At 43.1% G+C, this 23,621-nt stretch overlaps 2 protein-coding genes across 3 annotated transcripts in view; one reads left to right on the top strand and one right to left on the bottom strand.

Moving 5' to 3' along the window:
* Nucleotides 1–302: 302 nt before the first annotated feature.
* Nucleotides 303–18,413, top strand: LOC148316427 (uncharacterized). Its single transcript, XM_088286341.1, has 22 exons — nucleotides 303–539; nucleotides 2,178–3,556; nucleotides 3,934–7,126; nucleotides 7,234–7,404; nucleotides 7,909–7,947; nucleotides 8,506–8,624; nucleotides 8,988–9,132; nucleotides 9,381–9,520; nucleotides 10,679–10,805; nucleotides 10,952–10,987; nucleotides 11,164–11,306; nucleotides 11,474–11,597; nucleotides 11,867–12,012; nucleotides 13,023–13,149; nucleotides 14,698–14,727; nucleotides 14,817–14,929; nucleotides 15,016–15,148; nucleotides 15,768–15,907; nucleotides 16,798–16,921; nucleotides 17,289–17,447; nucleotides 17,546–17,702; nucleotides 18,014–18,413. The coding sequence occupies exons 1-22, from the start codon at nucleotides 537–539 to the stop codon at nucleotides 18,100–18,102; spliced, it is 6,837 nt and encodes a 2,278-aa protein (XP_088142467.1). The 5' UTR covers nucleotides 303–536; the 3' UTR covers nucleotides 18,103–18,413.
* Nucleotides 18,414–19,591: 1,178 nt separating this feature from the next.
* Nucleotides 19,592–23,621, bottom strand: part of ttc13 (tetratricopeptide repeat domain 13) — a 6,868-nt gene continuing 2,838 nt past the window's right edge. The window contains exons 10-23 of one of the 2 annotated variants that reach the window (XM_088286275.1): nucleotides 23,447–23,588; nucleotides 23,044–23,218; nucleotides 22,802–22,958; nucleotides 22,258–22,388; nucleotides 22,048–22,180; nucleotides 21,839–21,931; nucleotides 21,666–21,749; nucleotides 21,187–21,271; nucleotides 20,997–21,106; nucleotides 20,730–20,865; nucleotides 20,556–20,635; nucleotides 20,268–20,346; nucleotides 20,090–20,169; nucleotides 19,592–20,009 (exon numbers count right to left, since the gene is read on the bottom strand). In XM_088286275.1, coding sequence (XP_088142401.1) covers nucleotides 19,895–20,009; nucleotides 20,090–20,169; nucleotides 20,268–20,346; nucleotides 20,556–20,635; nucleotides 20,730–20,865; nucleotides 20,997–21,106; nucleotides 21,187–21,271; nucleotides 21,666–21,749; nucleotides 21,839–21,931; nucleotides 22,048–22,180; nucleotides 22,258–22,388; nucleotides 22,802–22,958; nucleotides 23,044–23,218; nucleotides 23,447–23,588 — 1,600 coding nt within the window. In that variant the 3' untranslated portion in view covers nucleotides 19,592–19,894. The remainder of the gene's footprint in view (nucleotides 20,010–20,089; nucleotides 20,170–20,267; nucleotides 20,347–20,555; nucleotides 20,636–20,729; nucleotides 20,866–20,996; nucleotides 21,107–21,186; nucleotides 21,272–21,665; nucleotides 21,750–21,838; nucleotides 21,932–22,047; nucleotides 22,181–22,257; nucleotides 22,389–22,801; nucleotides 22,959–23,043; nucleotides 23,219–23,446; nucleotides 23,589–23,621) is intronic. The other variant, XM_088286276.1, reaches the window with a different exon arrangement.

The following is a 23,621-nucleotide window of genomic DNA, read 5'->3' as shown; positions in this document are numbered from 1 at the left end:
TCAAAAAAAATGTGTACGTTTTTATTGATTGTGAAATTAACGAACAAAAAACGCCAGTTTTGATGTTCATCCGACAGGGGGAGCTATATATTATCATTCCCCTAAAATAATTTGACAAGACGAAATTTGGTACTCCCTTGTCTTCGGGAGTGATACAGATGGCATGATACAAAAAGTCAAAAAGCAATCTGTCAGCACATGTCCTTTTATAGTGGCACAACAAACATTTTGTGTGCGCGTGTACGTGTGCGTGTGTGTGTGTGTGTGTGTGCGCTCCATGAAAGGACGCCCCGGGGTGTGTGAGCTGGGCCGGCCAGATTCCATCGGCAACCGCGCTCGCTTATTACCGCGGAAGACAACTAACACTCCTTGCAAAAGACATATGCACTCCTAATGACACATAATAGCGACGATCGGCGGTTGGCCGAAGCGGTTTGGTGGCGCGAGGCGCACTAAATATTCCGCAGACATAGCGGGCACCAACCAGGGAGACGAGTTCGGTCCATGAGGGGGGCTTACTGGAGACCAGTGTGATCATGGTAAGACCGTCTCACTTATTCGTTTGGAAGCGAATCAACTCGATGCGGTTGGACTTTGGAGAAGGATTGCACAAGAATTATGTGTGTGTGTGTGTTTTTTGTTTTTTTTTGCACGTACGTTAAGAAACCACTTTTTAACGACGTGAATAACAAATGTTATCGCCCTTGTTTAAATTTACAGTTTCGCCCAAGCTGAGCTGTGCAATGTTGAAACTGGAAACACGACTTTGTGTGCAATCATTAACAGACCAAGAGTGTGGTGGCGCAGACTCGTTAAAAACTTCTCGTAAATCGACACCCGAAGCGCTCTTTGTTTGGTTTTATAACAAAATGCGGTCGGTGGTGAAGGGGTTAAAAAAAAGTGCTTCAACTAAAAAAAAGGCAGATTCAAACCGCCAAATAAAACAAGCGCGGGCGCATTGGGAAAAGTTGGAAGCGGTGCGTCATTTCCCCCCATGGAAAGAAGCTCTGCCTCATGCTGCGTTCAAATGCTATGGGAAAAAACGGACTTTTAAAAATTTTTGCGTTTTAACAGTTTAATGCACAACAGGGGCAGCATTAGGGAACATAAAACAAACAGGCAGTGCTGTGTTTGTATAAATAACACAGCACGCAGTCGTATTCAACAAAACCACACCAAAGGGTTTAATTGAAATAATGGCAATTATTTGATTTGTTGAGAAATAGGCTTAAATAGTTTCAATTAATGCATCTTTTTAAAAATATATACTTTAAACCACCCGAAAAATGCAAGCATTGACATCAAGTAGAACCTCGGTGTACTGTGAAGACTTTTGAGTGAGTGAGTGTAGTCAGATCCTCAATGTAAACAGCATACCTCGCTCGACTCTTGAAGACGAGCCAAAGCGACAGTTCACTGGCTGATTGCAGGAAATTTGCTACCTGACCGGTTTGATTCGAGGAAGCGGTAAGAACAAGGCGCACTGAAGGCATCACGTAACCACAGCTGCATGAGCTGGAAGGGGGCAGAACTTCCAGCGGGAGCGCATTTCTCACATGCCACGCACTCCGGCGTTCTTCTACAGTTGTGGATGGGTCTTGAGCAGATGGACTAACATGCGACGCGTTCGGTCGGTCGGTTACGCGCCCGTGTGCGAAACACGGCCCGCGATTGCTGGGGGCAGCTAATCTAAAAATTCACAACTCAAGTTTGAAAAAGGGTGAGTTGCTCTTGGATACAAAGTTCTGCATTGGTCTGTCACTTTGCTCTGGCAAAAAGAATATCCTGGTTGGGATTGTGTTCTGCTCTTTTATCACTTCCATTGTTATGTCTTTGTTTATGGTCTGTAGGAGTGAATGTTCTAAACCAAAATGTTCACAACCTACATAAAGAGTCTGAATGATATGGTATTTACCACGGTAAGCTTTCAGGTTATATGCTCTCCTGCATGTCCTTTCTATGCCGAGAGATGCATGGCCATACAAAAAAAAAATGGTCGCTGGATAAAATATATAAAAATCTCCTAAACTTGCACTGCTTTCAATTAGACAATAAACATTATATGATATGCGCTATACGCCCGCCCCCCTCAATAAAAAAAAAATGCATGTTTTTTTTGTTTAATGATATTGTGTTGAAATGCCAATCGAGTGAGTCATTTGTCTTCTTTGTCACAGTCTGAGAACTCAGAGGAGCAACAGAGTCCTGGGGTCTTGGGCCGCATCGGGAACTGGTTTACACCATGGAAGGGCAGGAGTCCCAAAAGTCCTCCTGAAAATTCATCCCCCACTTGCGATCAGGCAAGCAAGTCCGAGGGAGCGTTTTGTGCGGAATCCACAAAAGCCGAGGCAAAGATACGCACACGGGAGGAGAAGAAACAAAGCTCCGATCCCAATCCACTGCGTCCCTCCGGAGACATTTTCCACTTTGAAGAAGTGGACGCCACACAGTCTGCCCACAGAGAAGTCTCTGTTGCGAGCAGCAGACTGACTCCTCCTAAAGAGGAGGAGATTTTACTCAGCAAAAAGAAGCGAATAGTGCAGGCTGCGGAGGGCTGTCAAGATACTTCAGTGCGCGGGAATTCTGACCGGATTGCCTGTCATTTGACGGATCTCTCCACAGCCGCCGCCTCTGAACAGGGTGTGGTATGGAACTCTGACCGGGTTCCCACCCAGCCTTTGGCCCAGAAACCAGCACAGCCCCAGGCAGGAAGGAAGCTCCGTGTGTACCTGGAGGAGACCAGCGTGACTCACTGTGGGCAAGATACCCTGACGGGCAAGGAAGTGATCCGCACCACGATTGAGAAAAAGCTGCCAGTTTTATCCAAGTCCAAATCCCCAAAGTCGCCAAGTTTTGATTTGTCGTCAAGTTCGAGATCAGACGGAAACAAGCGTGCAAATTTGAATCCTGTGGTTGAGCCACAGGAGGGAGTGTCGCAGAAACTACACAAAGACTGGCAGTTGGAGCTCGAACTAGACACAGAGCAAACAGAGGCGGGTAACATGGGCCGTAAGAACTCGGCTAAAAAGAAACTGAGGAAGAACTCTCAAGAAGAGGGCGCTTGCAGCCCTCAGGGAAAAACGCCACCCGATGTCCAACCTGGTCAAGAAGGATTGTCCTCATCTAACAGCCCACAGGGAGAAAGTCCACAGAGTCATGGTGAAGAGCAGCCTTTAGGCTCCTCCTCCAAGCACAGCCTCACCTCACCGGCCTCACCTGGAGGTGGGGAAAATGAAACTTCCCGTCCCAAGTATGCAGACAAATTCCTCGACTCCAGATCAGTCACTGAAACCCGTCTTACATGTACCGTTGATGGCGGCGCAGTCATGGAGGACGACGGCAGTTTTTACAAAGTGGAGCGCAAGACGGAGACCCCGGAGTCCAAACGGAGAAGTATTAAGGTTTCTCGGAGCGAAGTGAAACTTTTTCCGAAAAATGTGCCTTTGAACACTGAACAAAGTATAACAGAAGAGAGAGAGGAGCTGGATTTGAAGTTGGTACCGGATCGAGACAAAAAAAAGGCCAAGGATGAGCCCAAAACAGAAACTGATACAAGGTAAGTTTTTATTTCAATTTGACTGGTGAAGAATTTAAAACTAAAAAAAAAAAAAAAAAAAAAAAAGGGTTTGAAAGTGACTTCAATTAATTGTTCATAAGGAATACAGCTTAAACACAATACAACGGGCGTGGAAATAATTTAACCTACCCGTCTAGTTTTCTAGCATAACAGTGCGTTGAACTCTATACAGCTTTATTGAGCACTTTGAAAAAAAACTAAAACAGTCGATACATAAAAGTCTAAGTGCTTCCGACACACACAAGGTCACTTCAATTCATCATTCCCACATTCCTAAAAATTTAAATTTAATATGTATCCAAACTTAGCAATGTGCATATTGTCTACTAATTAATTTTTCCTCCCATCATACGCAGGGAACAAGACAAGATATCAGAGGACAAACCAGCCATTGGGCGAATTACGGATAAGATCAACTTATTTGAGCGTCAGGGCGCTGTGACGGGTCTCAAAAGAACTTTCCAAAATCCTCGGAGTGCTGATGTCTCACCTGCTCGGAAAGCTACCGGGAAGCTCCAAGCTGAATTTTTGTCATCAACGCAGAGGTCAAAATCAGCTGAGCGATATGGCGGCGCTAGTTCCAGTCCTGCGCCACCGCAAAATGAGGTTTCGCTGACGGTTAAAGAGAGAGCAAGGAACTTTACAGAAGACTCAACGAAATATTCAAAATCAATGCTGCCTCAAAAGTCAGACAAGCCGGCAATTCCCAAAAAATCCGCCACATCTGTGGCAACCGCTGCATTAATGTCACCAAAACTCGACAGTCAGGGTAGACTGGATACTAAAACAATGACAGGGATAACATCTAAACCCGATGGACAGGATACGACTGCTGTGAGGGCAAAAGGTTCCACACCTCGAGAACAGCATGGCACACAAACCTCCAAGACAGCAGATCAGGGTACAAAATTGAACAATATAGAATCAAGTAGTGCCACAAAAGGTACAAGTGAAAACGTAGAACCGCTCAATAATACAAGTTCACGGTCCAAAGTCACGAACAAATCAGGGTCTCGTTCTAAGCGAAGAAAAAGCAAGGAAGCAACCAGTCCGGTTAGCGAAAATCGGGAAAGCGAGCCATGTCTACGTAAGCAAGATGGCATGTCCGTAAAAAGTCACGTTGAGGATGACGTTTTTTCACCACCTGATGAAGTAGAAGGAGTAATATCCAATCAGCATAAATTCGGGAAAGAATCTAAAATCTGCGATAAACAGCCGGCATCGACTCTTGATAAAGATGTTGATAAACTGGTCAACAGAGTGGAGGCGTTACCGGAGCCAACATCTGTCAACAAAGACGAACCCGATACCGCTGCTTCGAACAGGAAAACAAAGAAACCTATTGACAAGGTTTCAATTGGTTCCGCCCAAAAGGAGCCAAAGGCAGAGAGAGAAATTCTGTCACTCAAACAGGAGACCAAAAACGGAGCAGAGGACCAATCGTCTTCTCTCTCAAAATCAGCCGATCATCATATTGAGCGCCGTGCCCCGGCAGTGCAAGTCCCACCTGCTGAATCTCCAAAATTAGAACCTTTACCAAAAACTAGACAGCCCGTTAAAAAAGACACAGAACGTCCACAGCTGCACCAAAACTTGGAAACAAAGCCAACATGTCAGAGTGAGGTAAAAGACGTTGATAAATCCGAAAGGCCACAGGGTAACAAAAACAGCCAGGCTGATGAAGAAAAAAACAAAGAAAGCCAAGAAAATCGTATCCCGTCCAACAAAACGCAAACTCAAACGACAACCACATTTTTAATGGGCGGACAAGAAAACTCAAGGACAGGCAAAAGTGAGGTATTGGATAATCAGAAAAAATTGACGGCGAGAAAAGAGGTCACAAAGCCTAGTGAAAACGCTAATAAAGCAGAGTTAGTAGACACGAAAGTGGCCTCCGACCCGCCTACTGTAACACGAACAGTCGTCCAAACGGCTACTACGAATCCAGAGATGGCTGAGGTCACTGACGGCACTCAGGAAACCGGAAACAAGAGTGCTCAAGAGAAAGCTACACTTGTGCCCAAGATGCCAACAAAATCTTTACAAGGGGTCACAAGACAACATAAACTACCAGGGATAAGAACAGAACCACAACCTGATCGTGCACCCGTGGAGAAACTTGAGAGGTCTCTCAATAAGCCCTCAAAAAACCATGAAGGCGAAAAACCTGAGCAAGTGACTGCAATGGTCTCGCATGACCCCCCTGCGCTGATAAGCACACCGACCGACAATACGGCAACTGTTAAAGAGTCTTCTCATATTTCTGTTCGAAACAATGATGGAAAAAGCCGGGCCAGTGAGACTCAAAGTGCAACGGCAAACTCAGAAGCAGTGGAAGTTAAAGTCTCTCTAACAAAACCAAGTCACCCTCAATTTGAGGAACTAAATAATACAGTGAGCGCAAGTGATCTTCCGCTATTCAGGGGCTCTGACAAAAATCAGCAGAGCTCGTCCGAGAGCACCAGAGAATTTGATTCGCCAGGGATTATTGTGCATCCTCACATTGTTAACGGTGACATTTCTTCACAACTAGACAAAGTCAAAGACGAACCGAAAACTAACCCCAGTCCGACGCCAAAAGAAGCAACTTCCCCAAACTGTAAAAAACTGAACTCGGACTCAGTCCAGCAGTCATCCCCTAAGAGACTGCAATCGCCGCGAGGACGAAGCAAAGATGATTCTTCGTTTCAACAGGACGCGCCATCGAGTTGGCTTGATGTGGACTTTCCCAAACAGAGACTCAAACTCCCAGGGACCAAGCTGAGTGCTTCTGTCAGCGAGAGCAATCTTCTGGACAATGACGAACTGGATGATGACAATTTCATTGAGAGGATCCAAAAGCTTTGTGCTCCCTTTTCCCTACCACCTCGTAAACACAACCCACTCAGGCCACCTCAGCCCCCATTTGCAATGCCAGCCATCAAAGAAGACCACTTTGAGAAGACGTTTGACCCAGAGGAGTTTAAATTTGGCCTCAGGAAGAAAAATCGGACCTTTGACACCGGCCCGAGCCTTTTAGCTAAGCTTCAAAACCCGGACACCAAAGGTGTTTCCAAGCTTGCTAGGGTGAGTATAGCCGATAGGTGTCTTTTGATCAGTAGTCTGGATACTTCTTCGCATCTAAAAGACAAGACCCCAAAGAAAGATGAGGAGAAAAGCAAGGAGGAGAAAGATGATCATGTTGTTATGAAGTCTCGCTTGGAGGGAAGCTGCGTACTTAGCAGTCTCACCAGCCCCAGCACCAGGGGGAGAAGAAATGGAGTTCAGGTACTGTCAGAAAGTACCAACTCTAGGGATGCGTCGCCCCAGCTCAGCCCTTCGTCAGAGCCGACCTCACCGAACCCGACGACTACCGGTTCGTTTGCTGAAAATTTCTCCACGCAACAGAGAGACCAATTCCAGCCTACGGAGGCTGCGGTCAGTGACTCAGGTCCTCCGCTTCCTTCGTTTAACGACATCAAGCTGCCGGACTATTTAGAGAAGTACCTCCCTAGGGAAGCGACAAATTCGGGGCAGAGCATGGAGGGACACCCGCAAATGAAAGCAGAGGTTTGTTTTTCCACACTATTCTGATGTTTCATGGTGTTGTCCCCATAACATGTTTGAAGGACTTATAAAGGTCAACAAAAACGTTTTTTTTTGGGCTTATTCTTTAGGTTGCAGCAAAAATGTCAACTCCAACTTCCGTCACTGAAGCAGATCTGATTGCAAAGGCAACTTTGAACCTCCCTCCAGCTTTTGGAAATGGAAATGAAAATTCACCGCAAATTTACCCAGCACATTCAGAGCTTAAGCAGCCTCTGACTCAGAGGACACGTACGAATCATGTAAGTAAGCCACACACGCATTCTTCAAGAATCACTGAACCATTGACATTTTAAAGGTTTTGTTTTTCTGGGGGAACACTATACGCTTTCGACGAGCTTTAAGGCGACTACAATTTGTACATGGCAAAGCGACACCACTTCACCGTTTAGTTCTCGTGCCAAGAGTCATCATTTGTTGCAACATAAGCTTCTCTATTTACACAAACAGGGGATCATTTGTGCAGGGGGACGCCTTTTGGCCATTGACAAAGCCGACACTGTACTCTCAATCGTTTGCATTTCAAGTGACCCGCGAGAATGTGAAACCCCTTCATTAAATGTTGCTTTGACCAAGCCCGGGCTACTTACTCCCCCCGGCGAGTCGCTACTTACTTCAGAACTTGTAACGAAAAGGTTATGACAATCAATGCGACACAAAGAACTGCATACCGGCCTCCCTTGGAGGTATTTGTCATTCTCCACATACCGTGTCATGTTAATAGCTCTGTGCTTTTTGCCTTCTAGGCGAGGATTGACAAAGGATTTCATAAGCGACCTGGAAAGGTACGGTACTTGCAACACTGACCGCGTGCAAATGTACGGAGATTGGAAGGAAGTCTGGAAAGAGTGACTGGCTGAGCAGTGAAAACATCTGCTTTTCATATGTTGTGCTCGTGGGGGTATAAATACATTTAGAAGAACATTTTGGTGCAAAGCTGGATGTGATTACTGTCATGGAAATCGCGGCTGCCAAGTAAACATGTAAGACTTCATAAAAGCAGACGTAAAAATATCTTAACGCCATATTTATTTACATCTGCCAGGAGGGGTAGGTTTTCTTTGGGACGGTCTGAACTCTTTGGACGCTCTGGATACTCATTTTAGTCATGTTAAGCTAACTAACTAAAGTGGAGATAGGCTACTGGGCAAACTACGGCCCGGGGGCCACATGCGGCCCGTTAAATGTTTTAATCCGGCCCGCCGAACTTGAAAAATAATTGAAAATTAATTTGTTCCTCAAAGGCTGGTGTCCTGTCTCTTTTCCATCCCAAATATGCGCCTTTGACTAGACTTCAATGGGATAAACAAAAAGCTGAACCGAGTCTCACGTCTTTCCCGCAGATTGTATTGTTCCAGGACGCTCAGTTCAGTGGGCAAGTCTATGAGATCTACAGGGATGTCGAGGACGCGACTCACCTGCAGTTCTCAAGTATCATATCTGTGAAGGTTATCCGTGGATGGTAAGTTGTGATCAAAATTAAAGTCCAAAGTCTCTGTTTATCTCTGGTTGTTGTGGTATTTTTCGCTAACGCGTGCATTGTTACGGCTTAAGAGTGGAAATTAGAACAGAGACCAACAGTGGTCGACGGCATGCCTGGCAAACTGCAGTCCTTCGCCAAGGCAACCATTAAAGAAAGTGGCCAAGAGCCCAGTCAACGTGATAAAAAAAACTGTTGTTACAAAACCGAAGGAACCCGTCGAGTTGCTTTGACCATTTGCATTGGAAAATGACTCGCCGCAATATTTGATTATCTGCAAAAAATCCAAACGAGACAGTCGCAAGTTTCTCCATTGATCTGAGAAGGGCATTTTCCCGCCTACAGCTGGATCCTCTACGAGAAGCCAGACTTTCAGGGACGCTGCATCGCTTTGGAAGAGGGAGGCCTGGAACTGACAAACGAGTGGGCAGAACCCGAGCCAAACAACACCTCGCCAATGCTGATTGGCTCCATTCGACTCGCCGTCCGCGTGAGTGTGCCGCTTAAGTGATTCCACCTCTTCTGACCTTTTTTTTTTTTTTTTATGTTATGACCGCACACGGCCCGCCCGGCTTTTTTACTAAGAGGCGATATTGCCACATTTGTATTCACCGTGAGTTCCGGGACTGCAAAATATAAAAACAGACCGTCACTTAAGTCCAGTTCCAAGGAGTGATTTAAGGTACACAACACAGGCCGGCGCTGATAATTGCTGTGTTCTTCCGTGTTTCTCTCCAGGATTACTGCACTCCTCATATTGATCTGTTCACCGAACCGGAAGGCCACGGTCGAGTGACACCTTATCACGATGATGCCATCGAGACCGGCTCATTTGGCATCCCGCTGAGCACCGCTTCCATCCAAGTTCACTCCGGGGTGTAAGTCGCTCAGATCCAAGTAGTAGACCCCAAGGCGCCGTGAGACACGCTGTGTTTTCATTCTAAGACTTGGGATTTGACTTCTTTGACAAGAGTAGACGTTGACGGATCAATTGGATGGGAGACAAAAGAATCCTAGTCGTCATCGACTTCCTCGTTCTTTGTTATCACTGGTGCTCGCGCAGGAATGTCTGTCGTGCCGATGCCTGCCGGAGGAGTGTGTTGGGGGCGGTGCTCGGAGGGGCGGGCGGGGGACTTGGAAAGTGAGGTGGTGGAATTCAGAGTTACAGACAAAAGGTGTGGCGGAGAAAGGAGATAATGTCAAACTATGTGAGTCAGTCAGATGAGACATTTTGTGCTCGACGCCTGAAGGAAGTTGATGACTGTTTTTTTCGAGGAAATCTAAACGCCTCATTGATTTGTTTATTTTTTTGTGTTTTTTGTGATGCGTGACCACTCTGGCTGTTTTTGACATGAGTCCCAAACGACAGGAACATTTAATTTATTAACGGAGAGCAGAGTCGTTGCACGGCAGACAAAATTGGTTCCCATGGTGATGCTTCCGAACAAAAACGCAAAGCAGAGCTGAATGATTTGGCAAAATGATGCAAATGATTTCAATGTTTAAATTTTACCTTTCAATGTGCAATTTATTTATCTTACCCAGAGGGTTTGTAAAGAATTATTTTATTAAAATTGTCTTTTGTTTTCTTTTTAGAATTGAAAATTGCATTAAAATATTTTATTTAAAAAAAAAAAACAAATTCAAAAGGGCTGTTTTATATTCCGATCCGCATTTTGAATCTCGTAGGGCGCTGAAGTAAATTTCAAAATCGATTCTGAATGTTTGACCTTCTTAAGAATGAGATACTTTGAAAGATGAGTCACTCTCACATACAAAAGCACACAAACCTTATGAGTCCAAAAATGCATTTCATGACATTGAGGTATTGCAAATGTAATAAATGGTTCAGGAAATTGACTGCTTAAACTCCATATTGTTGTAATTTACTCTGCCTAAACAAATTCTTAAACAAATTATGAATATGGTTACATCTGATTACGTCTACTTCAAAGATGTTAATGGATCTTCTGGCTTAGTGATCAAGAAAAGCATAACAAAAGTGTCCACCCCCCCCCCCCCCCTCCTGCCTTCAGGTGGCTGTTATTCAGCGATCCAGGGTTCCAAGGAATGCTGGCCGTTCTCGAAACAGGAGTGTACCCTTTTCCTGAGACGTGGGGCTTCCCGTCGCCCTTTGTGGGATCTCTCAAACCTCTTAAAATGGTGCGTAGCTTTTGCAAGCATAATTTCTTTTTCTTTCTTTTTTTTTTGCATTGCGTTAGAACTAGAAATCTCAGTGAAAACTTGCAAACTTAAGTGACTTCTTAATTGCAGGTTATTTTTAATTGTAAATGTTCTATTTGTTTCAGGGTGGCTTTAAAGTGGAGAACCCAAATGACGTTAAGGTAAGGCCGCTAAGTCCAATTTTTTTTGTTTGCGGTCGTTTAAAATCCTTTCATGCAAGCGATTATGATAACCTTGGTAGCTGTTGCGGAAGACAATCAAGTAGCATCGTATTTCCTTAAACTACACGTAGAATATGTCAACTTTGCTGAAAAGATCGTACGTGTCGTTCTTGCAGGCTTTGGTGTACGAGAAGCCAGGACTGGAAGGTCCCTATTTGGAAATCGACAGCGATGTTTTCAGCTTTTGCGAAGGAGATGAAACAAACGCTGACACTCGCAAGCTGAAGTCTGTGGGTTCGTTGAAGATAATTGGAGGATTGTGAGTTTTTGTTCCTTGAGTGATAATTTGGGTCACCATGATCGGCATATTCAGACATATCGCAGATAAAAAAATAAAAAAATAATAATAAATAATATCTATATATATAAAACATATATAATATATATTATATAAATTATATATTATATTAAAATATTCTCTTCCAGCTGGGTCGGCTACAGCGAGGAAGGGTTTGAAGGGCAGCAGTATATGCTGGAGGAAGGAGAGTACCTGGATTGTAGCGACTGGGGAGACTCGGGGCAGATCCTGTCACTGCGACCAATCCTGACTGTGAGTACCTTAAAGGGGAAGTCAAGCCAAAATTTTTTTTCAGTGAGACATACAAAGGTACTGCTGATCAATTGCTATATGTATTGGTCAAACATCTGTCTTGAATTTTAAAGATCAGTAACGTGTTAGGGAGCAGAAAGTGATGAGAAAAGTTAAAGTTGCAGAATACGATTTTTGAAATTTGAAATTATGTTTGAAAGCTAAACCACGTTTGCCAGGTCCAAAAAAAACCAAAAAAAAAACCAAGTGCCCTCTCACGTTTGTCGCAGGATTTCATGTCACCGCACCTCAAAATGTTCAGCAACCAGGACTTCAGCGAGCGGGGGGTCAACATCGACCTGATCGTGCCCGTCATCAACATGGATGACACAGGTTACGGCACCAAGACGCAGTCGGTCGATGTCATGAGTGGCATGTAAGTATAATCTTTATTAAACTCATTTACTGCCATTGACGGCTAAAGACGTCCAAGATCCTTTTTTTTTTTTTTTTGAACCTCAATTGCTTCACGAAGGCCAATTAAGCGATTACTTCACGATGATGTCAGTACTTCAAGACTTTTTTTTTTTTTAAATCTTCCCCGTGCACCTCCAAGATACAGTAAATTATTTTCCTGTCGTACTTTGCGAGGATACTGCAGGTGTTGGATCGCATTAAGGGCACCACACCCATGCGCGTGTCAACACAAGTTGGTTTGCCGAGGCTTTTCAGTCCGCCACACCTCAACTTCCTGTCTGTGCAAAATTGCTGTTACACTTAACCTCTTGCCATGGGAATAAACCAAACGTGCAAGAGGAGTGGAGTGAGCGGTTCTAAAAATATTCACTTATCCATGAGCCTTGATGCCCAGTGAGAGTAAACATGAAATGAAATGTCGAACATTCAGTTCCGTTGCGGGGTGAGAGGACCCTCACGCTTGCGCAGATGGCGTGTCTTTGGGTCGCGCAGGCACGCCCTTGTCGTCGCACGCTTGTTTGTGCGAGACGAGTCTTGTATGCGAGCAAGCGCATAAGTAAACAAAGCCCTTGCTTGTGTTGAAAGCAAAATTCAAATGAGTCATCCATGAAGAATACGCTCCCAAACGGTTGTCACCAGGAGACGCAGAGAAGGTGGTAACCACGGACATTTATTGGACTTTAAGAATGTTACGATCGCTTTTATCTTTGATTCGTATCACCGTCGATTGTTGCCATGCGATTCCAGGATGATATTGAATCAGCTCGAACAATATGATTTGAAACAATTCTGGAGCCTTGAAATCTATTGAGTAAATTCTTTTTTTTTTTTGCCCAAAATCCAAACAGTCTGACTGAAATTTATTGACTTATTTATATTTAATTTACTGAGTGGATAAATAGTGACAAGCAACCCACATGTTTCTCCACAACCAAGGAACAAAATGACAATTCATATTTTCTTTCCTAGCTGGGTCATGTTTGACGAGCCTGGTTTTTGTGGGGAATCCTACATCCTGGAAAAAGGCTTGTACGGAAACCCGGAAGACTGGGGGGCACTTCAGGACCGGATTGCCTCAGTCATGCCTGTCGTGTTGGTAAGGCAGCTTTGTCTTTTTACAGTACTGAATGTTGCTGAGTGACAACAGACTCGTTCCCGCCATTTTCCGTGCGGCCGTTTTTGTGTTCTGGCTTATTAAAAATAGTTTTTGACGCACCTATTTTGAGATCACCTCTGCTGCCTGATTTTCAATTTCATGATTTTCATGCAGTATTTTGATGGTTATCGCACCCATGGCAAGTGTTGATAACTAGCTGGAATATTTATATCGACCTATCTCGACCCAATTTTGAGGATTTTAGGGGACTTGCCTAATGCCTTGGGGGGTTGACACCTGAATATTGCATAACTTCCTTAATTCCTAACATACTGACCAAATGTAAACACCATTTTTTTTTTGTTTATTCGAGCTCTTTCCGGTGACATTGGTGTTGTTCGGGGAAAAAAGATTTTCATTTTGTTGTCACGTTACAGAACGTCTACTTTTTGTACTTTTACATAAGTGGGAGAGGGGTTTCACTACTTCTGCATTTGACAAACCTTTTTTCACACATGTATCAGTACTTTTTGACATCTCTGTACTTACCTTTCTGACGTTGTCAATCAAAACGGAGCGATATTAGATGTATTCGATACATTTCTTCTGCCGGACTCCATTAGGTAGCGCATGTGTATTTAATTAAGTGGCTCATAAGCGTGTATACGGTCGCTCAAATATAACACTGAACTAATGAGACGTTATTTTCACAAGAGTTCGTTATCTTACCGTTTCATTCGCACTCTCAAGGCATTGTTACTTAAATGTCACTTTATGCTGCACTTTTCTAATATCGCGTCTCTTTTAATTCGCTCATTTCGAACAGCGCGGAAAAATCACTTCCGGGTTGGTGCTGCATTTAAAGACTTTGCTCGTCGCGTAAATTCCAAACACACCAGTGAGGGTGTGGCTGAGCGGGATAACCGGAATCAAATTAATCAATGAATTAGATTTGGGGAGTTTAGTTTATATTACTATTGACACTAATTGTACAAACATTACTGTGGTATTACTATTTAAGCAATTTATTTTTGCTTCTCTTGCTGCTTATAAATATTTTACATTTTAGATGTGTTGTGTTTATCGGTATGTTTTTGTCAAGGCCAAGGACAATTCCAACCGAAAATTGAAGAAACCCGTTCCAGTGACGTTGATTCGGTGCATGTGACTAGTCACATTCCCCTTTCTCGTGTCCTCACTTGACATGAGGAACTGACACGTTTTTATTTTTTTCATTGTTGATCCTCTTTGGAAGCATGTGACACGAGAAAATCCAGAGCAAATGAAATGCCCACTAAATGAAGAAAATACTTGTCAGATGGTCATGATGACTCATCATGGGTGTTTTTTTTTCCCCTTTCCGAACCACATGATAATGAGTCTCCATTGTTTTAGAGTCAAGTCAAGTCAAGTCAATTTTATTTGTATAGCCCTTAATCACAGACAGTCTCAAAGGGCTTCACATAGAGTGAAAATCACCAGAAAAAAAGTGACTATGATTGACGATGTTGCTAGGAAGGGATAACTAACTCTGTTGTTGTATTTCAGGACGATTTTGAGAACATGGCCAAGTTCAAAGTAGGTGTTTGTCGATGGGAGAAACTCAAGAGGGGCTCACAGTGGATGATTCAGGCGTGTTGTAATGCGTCATGCGCTCCCGTCCTCAGGTGCAGCTTTTCTCCGAGCCAGGCTTCCAAGGCAGCGTCCTCTCTTTGGAGGACAGCGTGGCCAACTTGCAAGAAGGCTTCTCTGTGGCCTCCTGCAAAGTCCTGGTGGGCAGGTGAGCATTTTTTCAAACGTCGACTTGACATCACATCTGCTTTTTGCGTGGTTAATGCAGGCATATTTTGTGCCCACGTCTTTTAGTTGGTTGGCGTTCGAAGGCCCGGACTTCACTGGCAGGATGTATCTGCTGGAGGAGGGCGACTACCAGGACGTGAGGGCGATGGGTTGCGTCAACGCCAACGCCACCATCCTCTCGTTACAGACTGTCGGCTTTGTAAGTTGATGAACTCACACGCTGGACAGTCAATTTTCACAAAGAATCGTGATTAACAACTTTGTATATTAATATATTCAGTCCCCCGCCCTCCTGTACCATTCCGACCTCGACCTTCTGGCCTTATTCATGAAAATTGTCGCCCTCTGAACCCGTTCAGTTTGTTTTTTTTCCTCCATATTGACACAATACAAAAATTGCAAGTGCATATACCGTATATAGCATATTGATTTTTTTTTTTGCACATATTTACATTATCATGTAAATGCGGGTAGACAAACAACGACAATGTTTGGACTTTTTATATGATTGTAATTTTGTATAATAATCCTGGAGTTAAGTTGGGTTTTTTTCTCCAAGTCATATATCGGTAAAAAATAGTAATATAGAACTTTTGTAAATTTTGTATCGGTTGCATTAAATGAGGCACAAATGTTCAACGACAAGTTTTTTAGCCAGCCCTGTACCAGAAAAAAAAAAAATGCCGAGTAGGTCCAAAGGTCTGAGTGTTGTGTTACCACGGTAACATTACACAAATCTCCATTTGACTTCGCATGGCCACCCGTGTTCCACCCACTTTTTTTTTTCCCTTTTTAACCCGTCTCCGCCACTTTTCCAGGAGTTCTCTCAGCCCTCCGTGATTCTTTTCGAGCGTTCTGGTCTGCGTGGAAAGCGAGTGGTGCTGACGGACGGATGCGTCAACCTTCAGCTGGCTGAGGGCTGCGCCCGGGTCCAGTCGGTGCTGGTGGAGGGGGGCATGTGAGTACATTCATCACTCCTCGGGTCATGCAGGCTGCGGCTGGGCCATCTACAAGTTCTCTGACTGCTGTGAAACTCACAGCTCACTCCGTGGACGTCGTTGAAGACAATTTTGGTATTATTAGTAATAAACACATAATAGAGGGTGAAAAAAACAATAGAAACATAAAAAGGTGGAATTTAAACATAAATTCACCGTACATAGCGGACAAATATATTTAGTACGCAATATATTTCTGACGTAGATCTGACTGTCATCCACCGGAATTTTCTTAAGATGGAACGGCGGGACAACAAAAAGAATGAAAACAGAATGGGCTCCAAAATATAACCCTGTGGAACGCCACACTTGAGTTGTCTACAACTGAAGTGATTTTGATCAAGTCACGTTTATTTTTGAAAATGATAACGCTGTCTGACAAAGATGACGATGGAAACCTGCTGCTAATGTGTGACATTCAGAGAACTGGTGTAAAGCCGAGTTGAGGAAATACAAAGCGCGCACTGTTAGGGGGGGGATAACATCTGCAATGACCCCATCCTCCTTCCCCAAATGCAATTGGCAGACAAGTTCAAGCCAAAGTGGCCCAAATGAATGAAATTCAGTTTGGCATGTCGTTTTTAACTCCGCCCCTTTAGGTACCACCTGCATTTGGTTCCCTGACAGAATGGTCTCAGAAGGGGTATTGTACAGTTCAATTATTTTAGGACTCGCCACTATTTTTGACGGTGGAAACACATTCAAAATAAATCCTTGGTTACAGGAATTAACCAAATGTATTATTCTGAAAGGCTTTATACGATATATAAAATATTTAACACACATCACATAAACGAAACAGCCCGAGAGCTAATAGTTGCCTTTTTTTTTTTACTTCCTGTGTTGTCAGGTGGGTATTATATGAGGGCATCAACTATCGGGGTGCTCAGATTTTGGTCAAACCCGGCGAGGTACCTGACTGGCGCCAGTTCAGCAAGTGGAGTAAAATTGGATCAGTCCGCCCACTTTTACAGGTACGCAACGACTCCTCAAAGCGGCCAGGTTTGCATATACGCGACAACATTTCCTCAAATAGCTTCTCATGTGATAACCGAAGCCGTACTCCCTTTCGTTTAAAAAAACAAAACAAAAAACATATTTGTTAACAGTCATTAAGACCTGACAGGAGTACACGATAAATGCAATGAAAAGAAAAAAAACTTAGTTGGTTACTTATTCATGTACATGTCTTCGCTAGAGCCACAATAATAAACTCACTGTTAAATCAGTATTTGTAAACAAAACATCATTGTTTCACAAAATTGTCCTCTGATGATCTCGTCGCTCGTCTATTAGAAAACAAACCGACCCTTTGTTTCGGATTGTCTGTTTTCTGCGTAGAGGCACGTGCACTTCCGGTTAAGGAACAGACAAACGCGGCTATTGATGTCCGTGACGGGTGATCTGGAAGAGGTCAAACTGCTGCGGATTCAAGAGGCCGAGGAGACGAACGGGCTGGAGCAGATCTGGGTCTACCGTGGCGGCCATCTCTATTGCAAGGTACCAGCGGGACAGTTTTCAAAAAAAAAAAAAAGAGTCGACTAGCTGAATGCCATTGACTGAGAAGGGGGGTGGTTGCTGGTCGTTGTGTATTCCAGCTCCTCGAGGAGTGCTGCCTTAGTCCCAGCGGTAGTGTGACCATAGCGGGAAGCCGCGTAGGCCTCATGCCCGAGGTGGATAACCACGTGTGGAGCATCACCCCTGAGGGCTTCATTCGGTACATGCCGTCCCCTGATCTGGTCTTGGAGGTGAAAGGTGAGCTTGTACTGGCTAACAATTAACGAAAAAAGATAACTTATGAAGTATTGGGTAAAGGGGTAAAAGTGGTTGCCGCTCGTCCAATTGTGAGCATTGTCAACAGTGACACCTAGTGGAATCGGAAAATACTGCAGCAGCACTGTTCAAGTCTTGGGTCATCCGCTACTTTTGTAAAGGCATTTTTAGAGAGTTAATAGCTCAGTTGGGTTTTATTTTATTTTAGTTTTCATTTTCTTCTTATAATTCATAAAATAATTTTCTTAATGCACACGATGGTGACTTTTAAATGTGTGGATTGTCTTTTCTAGGGGGGCATCATTACGACAAAAACCAAGTGATTCTCAACACCCTGGACCCAAACAAAGCACAGCAAACGTGGGATGTGGAAATTATTTGAGACTATTACGAGCAGCAAAAGTGTTCAAGGACTATGCACACGTTTGCTGCGCTGTTTGATCGCCATGGGAAGGAAGACCTCTTCAAGAATGTATTACCACCTACTTAAAACACAAGCAGTGAGGTTTGAACTTGAAAGAAGACCTTCCAAGTACTACAGCTCGAGGTTCATGTTTTGCTTTTTCGACGAACGAATCAGTTTACCCATTTTGTAAAATTAACTTAAACAGTGTTAACGCGTCTCATGTTTTTTTATTCCGAATGGTATGTAACATTTTATTCAGCAATAAAAACAAAGTTCTTTTTTCCTTAGCTCACCTTGCATGACTTTTAATTTAATCAAACCCGCATGACAACACACAGAAAAAATAAAAAAATTAATAAAATGAATACACACACACGCACACAATGGCTTGGTCTTAACTTAATGAGTGCAATAGATATCTGTGGTCTTGACTTAATACAATTCCTTTTGCACCGAGAAAATACATGAATAAAGGTCTATAATTATTTGGTTGGTGTTTTTTGTTCCTCAAAATCATAATGTTTAATATCCCTGTGCTTTGACTCTGTTTTTTACCATTTGCTGTTCTATTTGCATTTTTCGATTTGCTAAATGAAAAAAATAAAATAAAACAGCATTACGGTTACGTCACTTCCGCCTTTACCGCGAGAAGCCGCTGCAGCAACTGCACGGGAACTGCTGCCGAAATTGCAACAAAGCAGTGGTTCACTCGGGCTGCAAGATTCTATGAATATAATGTCTGTATATAGTGTTAAATCTTTCTGAATAAAAAATTTCCACGTTTTCCCTCCGACCCTAAACCGGAACATTAACGAGACGTTTTCGACAGGCACGCAGAGGACACCGAAAAAAAAAAGGATCCTCGCGAAAGTAGCATTAAATGCACTTTATTTTTGAAAATCATTATTATCCAGAAACTCAACATACACACACAACAAACATGGAGTCAAAGAAATAGATTATAAAAATATATTATGACGCGTGACGTCATTAGCAGACGCGAAGGCTACCGAAGAAGCCCGTCCACATTTTGCAACCCGACGACATCTAGTGGACAGCGATTAAAACCAGAGATTCTGTTAAGCATTCATTACTTTTTCCACATTGACATTACTGAAAATATATCATTAAATTATACTCAGTGATTTTCATCTCATTTTATTGAAACAGAAATGAATAAAACCTAATTGATAAATAATTTAAATTTGATAGCACCAGCATAATACTTCGCACAATTCATTTTTCCAGGTTTTTGGGGGTAAATATTAATTCAGCCCAGTCATGCTTTTTACAGTGTAGTTGTGGAAATATTCTAGGACCACAAAAATGATTATTTAATTTAGTTTAATTATTTCCAAGTAGACTCTGAGACACTTTTTAATGTACTTTACCTGTGTGCTTTTTCTTCTTTTGCGTGAGTCACTTTGTTTGTGCAAGTGTGACCAAAAAAACAAAACAAAAAAAAAAATCTATTGTGTCCAACAGACATCAAGTTTTCACATAAGATGTGCTGTGAATGCAAACCTGATTGTGCTTTTCTTCTTTTCTAAACAAACCTGCATGTGAACAATTGACGTGTGATTTGGCAGCTTTTTGTTTTGGGAAAGAAAACCATCACAAAATGTCAACATAGTCAAACCTCTTAAACCAATTGCAGGCTGTAACAAGTTTACACGATATAACTTTTGTTCGATTATCATAAACTATTTGGGATTCCTCAGTTTGTCCATTCGTACTTTTCCTGAACTAAACTCTGCCGTGTTTTGTGCTAGGACTTCTTTGAGCATTGTGACGACGAATCAGCGTTGAGGACTTCGATCATGGTTCTGACGGAGGGGAAGGTGTCGGCCACTGAGGGCAGATTCTGGTACCAAGAGGGTAAACTTTGGAGTAGAAACACAAAAATGAAAAAGTTGATTACGAGGCTTATTATTATTATTATGTACATTTTCATTCATCTTACCTTTTGAAGTGCATCCAGCTCTTTGCTGTTTTACTGAAACTCTCTGGAGTGGGCGTCGTCATGGCCTCAAAGTCCACCAGCTTACGCGAAAATAAAATTGAATTTAATTGTTACTTTAAATATATATATATGTATATTTCTACTGAACAACAGATGCTTCGTGTTTAAGTTGCATTACCTTTCCTTTGGGGATCCGACCACTGACCTCATTCCCACTGGCCATCACTGCGCCCATCATGACCGAGTAGGCCACCACACTGACCACACACGCAAAAAAAAAAATTAAAAAATGAAACATAATTAATTGTTATGAATGACAATACACATGCTAAAAAAATGTCATATATATTTTTTTAAAATATTTTGATCATCTTGATCTTAATAAACAAAAATGACCCGATCACCGCATGTGGATTTTTGGACCGCAGTGCTCAACTGATTCATGTTGGCCGTCGGTAATGATTACCTGGAGCCTCTGGAGAGTGGCATGAGGTTACAGAAGTAATAGACCAACGAGAGGATCAGGTTGCACACGGCGTCGGCGTCCTGCAAACAGCAAAAAAAAAAAAAAAAAGAATTTGTTAACTATTAGCTTAACTGCAATGCCGTACGCAGTTTCGGACTCTCGGAGGAAACGCACCGCAAACTCAGTGGAGAGCATGAAGACCTTCCCTTTGGTCGTCAGCTCCCTGTAGATGGACTCGATCTCCGCCTGGTACTGCTGCGTGCGCTCCTCCGTGGTCTGCGTCTCCACCGAGAACAGCATGTTGCCCACCCTGGAAGAAGGCAAAATCTGTCCAATTAATCTGTGCGATGTGAGAAAAAAGCCAATGTTTGTCGTGTCGCCTAGATTTCCTGAATTTTCTCAATTGAACAGTTTGGAAAGGCAGAAAAAAAAAAGGGTCACCTGTCTCCCGTGATGGTGATGGTGAAGCCGTCATACTCTTTGCCGGGATCCTTCATGCTGGGGACTTTGGAGTTGACCGTGAAGCCATCTCTGGTTTTACTGTTAAACTGCTTCAGGAAACAAACACATGAGCTGCAAACACGTGACGACAGCACGGCGGGTGCAAAACATCCCCTCGTTTCATCGCTACCTTCATTATAGGAAGAAGATCCTCCACTTTATTTACGTTCTCCAGGGCTTGGCGGACTTCGACCAGCCCTTTTGGGTTGTACGCCCTGGGTCGTAACAGATGCGGTGAAAGTCCAGAAATCATATAAGGTAAATAATAACAATTCAAAAAAATGTGAAGTGATAGCGAGGGGACGTTATACATTTCAAGACGATAAAACTTCAAAATACACATAATGGGTGCAAAAATGAAATGAAATTGTTCAGTATGGTGAGACACTGAGAATGTTAAATAATTAAGGGGGAGGGGCTAAAACAATATTTAAACATAAAATTAGTTCAAACTATTACACATTTCACAGCGGCGATGAAAGGGGGCGTGTTCACAACGCTATTGAAATATTTTTTTTGCAATATTTTTATTTTGCCTGAGAGTGTTTTTTTTATTGTTTGGCTCCTTTTGACTGGCAATTTAAATGGAGCAGTGACGTGAACGCGTACCCGTGGTAGACCAGGATTCTGTCTTTGATGAAGTCCAGGATGTTGTCAAAGTAGGCCAGGTATCTGATGTTGATAATCTGGCCCCTGAAGGAAGTGGGGAAAAAAAAAAAAAAGAATATAACTTTGAGCAAACTCAGACTGTCGAAGGGGAGGTGAACAAGTCTTGCAGTCACCTGATGAGGTTGATGTGATTGTTGAAGCCGCGACTGAGGCTCCTCGCAGGCATCTGGTCTAACCATAGAACCGGCTGGTCAGGATCAGCAATCCTGCCGACAAAAGAAAAAAAGTCTTTTTTTTTTTCCTGGATGAATTTCTTTCTATGGGCAGCTGTGCATTTCAATTTCATTGAAATCCGAAAAAAAAACTTTTTTAGACTTCCTACCTCCTCCACTTGACGGCGATGTCAAACATGTCTCGCCATTGCATCTGCCTGGTCTTGCCGTTGACGCGTACTTTGGCGTTGCTCCACGTGCGCTGCATGGCTTGCATTACTTCGATTGTTGCCAGGCCCATGGCTGCACACGGCAAAGCACGTTATTTATCATTTTCATTAAAAAATAAAAAAAGCGACAATGTGAGGTCGTTTGGGCACCTCTGTGAATCCTCTTGTTGGGCAAAAAGCCCGGCGTTTCGTACTGCATCATTTCCCCCAGATGGTCGGCCGTGCAGATCAGCTTCTGGACGTCGCTGCTGTAGGAGTCAAAGTTCTGCGGCAGGACATCCCTGAAAGGTGCCAAAAGAGTTGCTGACGGATTGCAAGAGTCGGTAAGTTTTGGTTTGGTAAATTATGCGACAATGCTTTGAAATTTGCTCACTTTAATGACCTGCTATTTTTAAACAGCTGATTTAGGGCTTTCGTGTCATTTTTAAGGACAGTAAATTTCTTATGCTTGTAAAAATTAAAATAATGATAATAAATAAGTCAAACAAATTATTGTTTGACTTATTATCACAAAACTAATATATATATATATATTTTTTTTTTTAAAATAAATATATATGTATTATTTTTTTAATATATATATATATTTATTATTATTTTAATATATATTTATTATTTTTTAAATCTAAAAATATTTATTATTTTTTAAATATAATATATATATATATATATAAATATAAATATAAATCCCTACCTAATATGCGGCTGCAGGCCGGGCTGCTCCTCGTAGTCTTCGATGAGAAATGGCAGATTTTTGGCCCAGTGGTTCTTAAAGTTGCCCGGCAAGTCCTGGTCCACGTTGTATTCGGCCACCGGCACATCCAGATGGGAGTGCAGGTAGCGAGAGTACTCTGATGTGGGGTGACACAAAATCACATGAGTTCTACTCAAAATGATGGGGTACGTCAGACGGCCGCATTATTGGCGGGGACCCACCTCGGAGGTATTTGACTTTGAGGTATTCGGAGCTGGCCTTCTGTCCCAGCAGCGGATCGTTGAGCATGACTTTGGTCTGCGCTTTGATGCCCTCGTAGAACTGCCCCATGGACACGTGGCTCAGGCCCTTCATGTACTGGCACACCTCGTTGTACGGCTCCAGCTGCAGACACCTCTGAACCGGAAACACACCATTCATTTGTCGTGGAATCAAGTGCGACAAATGTGGAGGTAGAATCAAGTTCCGGATGGGATCTTAGTGCCAAGAAATTCTTAAAAATGTGTATTTTGTTTTCTCCTCTGAGCATCAATAAAGGAATTCTTATCTTATTTTGACAAGGCGTTTATCACACAGAGATCCTGCAAAATGGCCACGCCAGATTTGAAACGGAATATACGGCACCTTAAAGTTGCCGATGGCCTCGTGTAGGGATCCGTGGTGGTAGAGCATCATCCCTCGGAGCTGCAGGGACTGGATGTGGTTCTGGTTCAGCATGAGGGCCTTCTGGAAGCTTTCCATCGCCGCCTCAAAGTCACCCAGCTCTCTGCGAGGACAGCGAGGGAGGACGAGTGGAATG

This window comes from Idiotropiscis lumnitzeri, chromosome 21, assembly GCF_059441095.1.
Source record: "Idiotropiscis lumnitzeri isolate Australia: NSW breed Sydney's pygmy pipehorse chromosome 21, RoL_Ilum_1.0, whole genome shotgun sequence".
NCBI classification, from domain to species: domain Eukaryota; kingdom Metazoa; phylum Chordata; class Actinopteri; order Syngnathiformes; family Syngnathidae; genus Idiotropiscis; species Idiotropiscis lumnitzeri.
The sequence above is the reverse complement of the archived record's forward strand: the minus strand, read 5'-3'. Positions and strand labels throughout refer to the sequence as shown.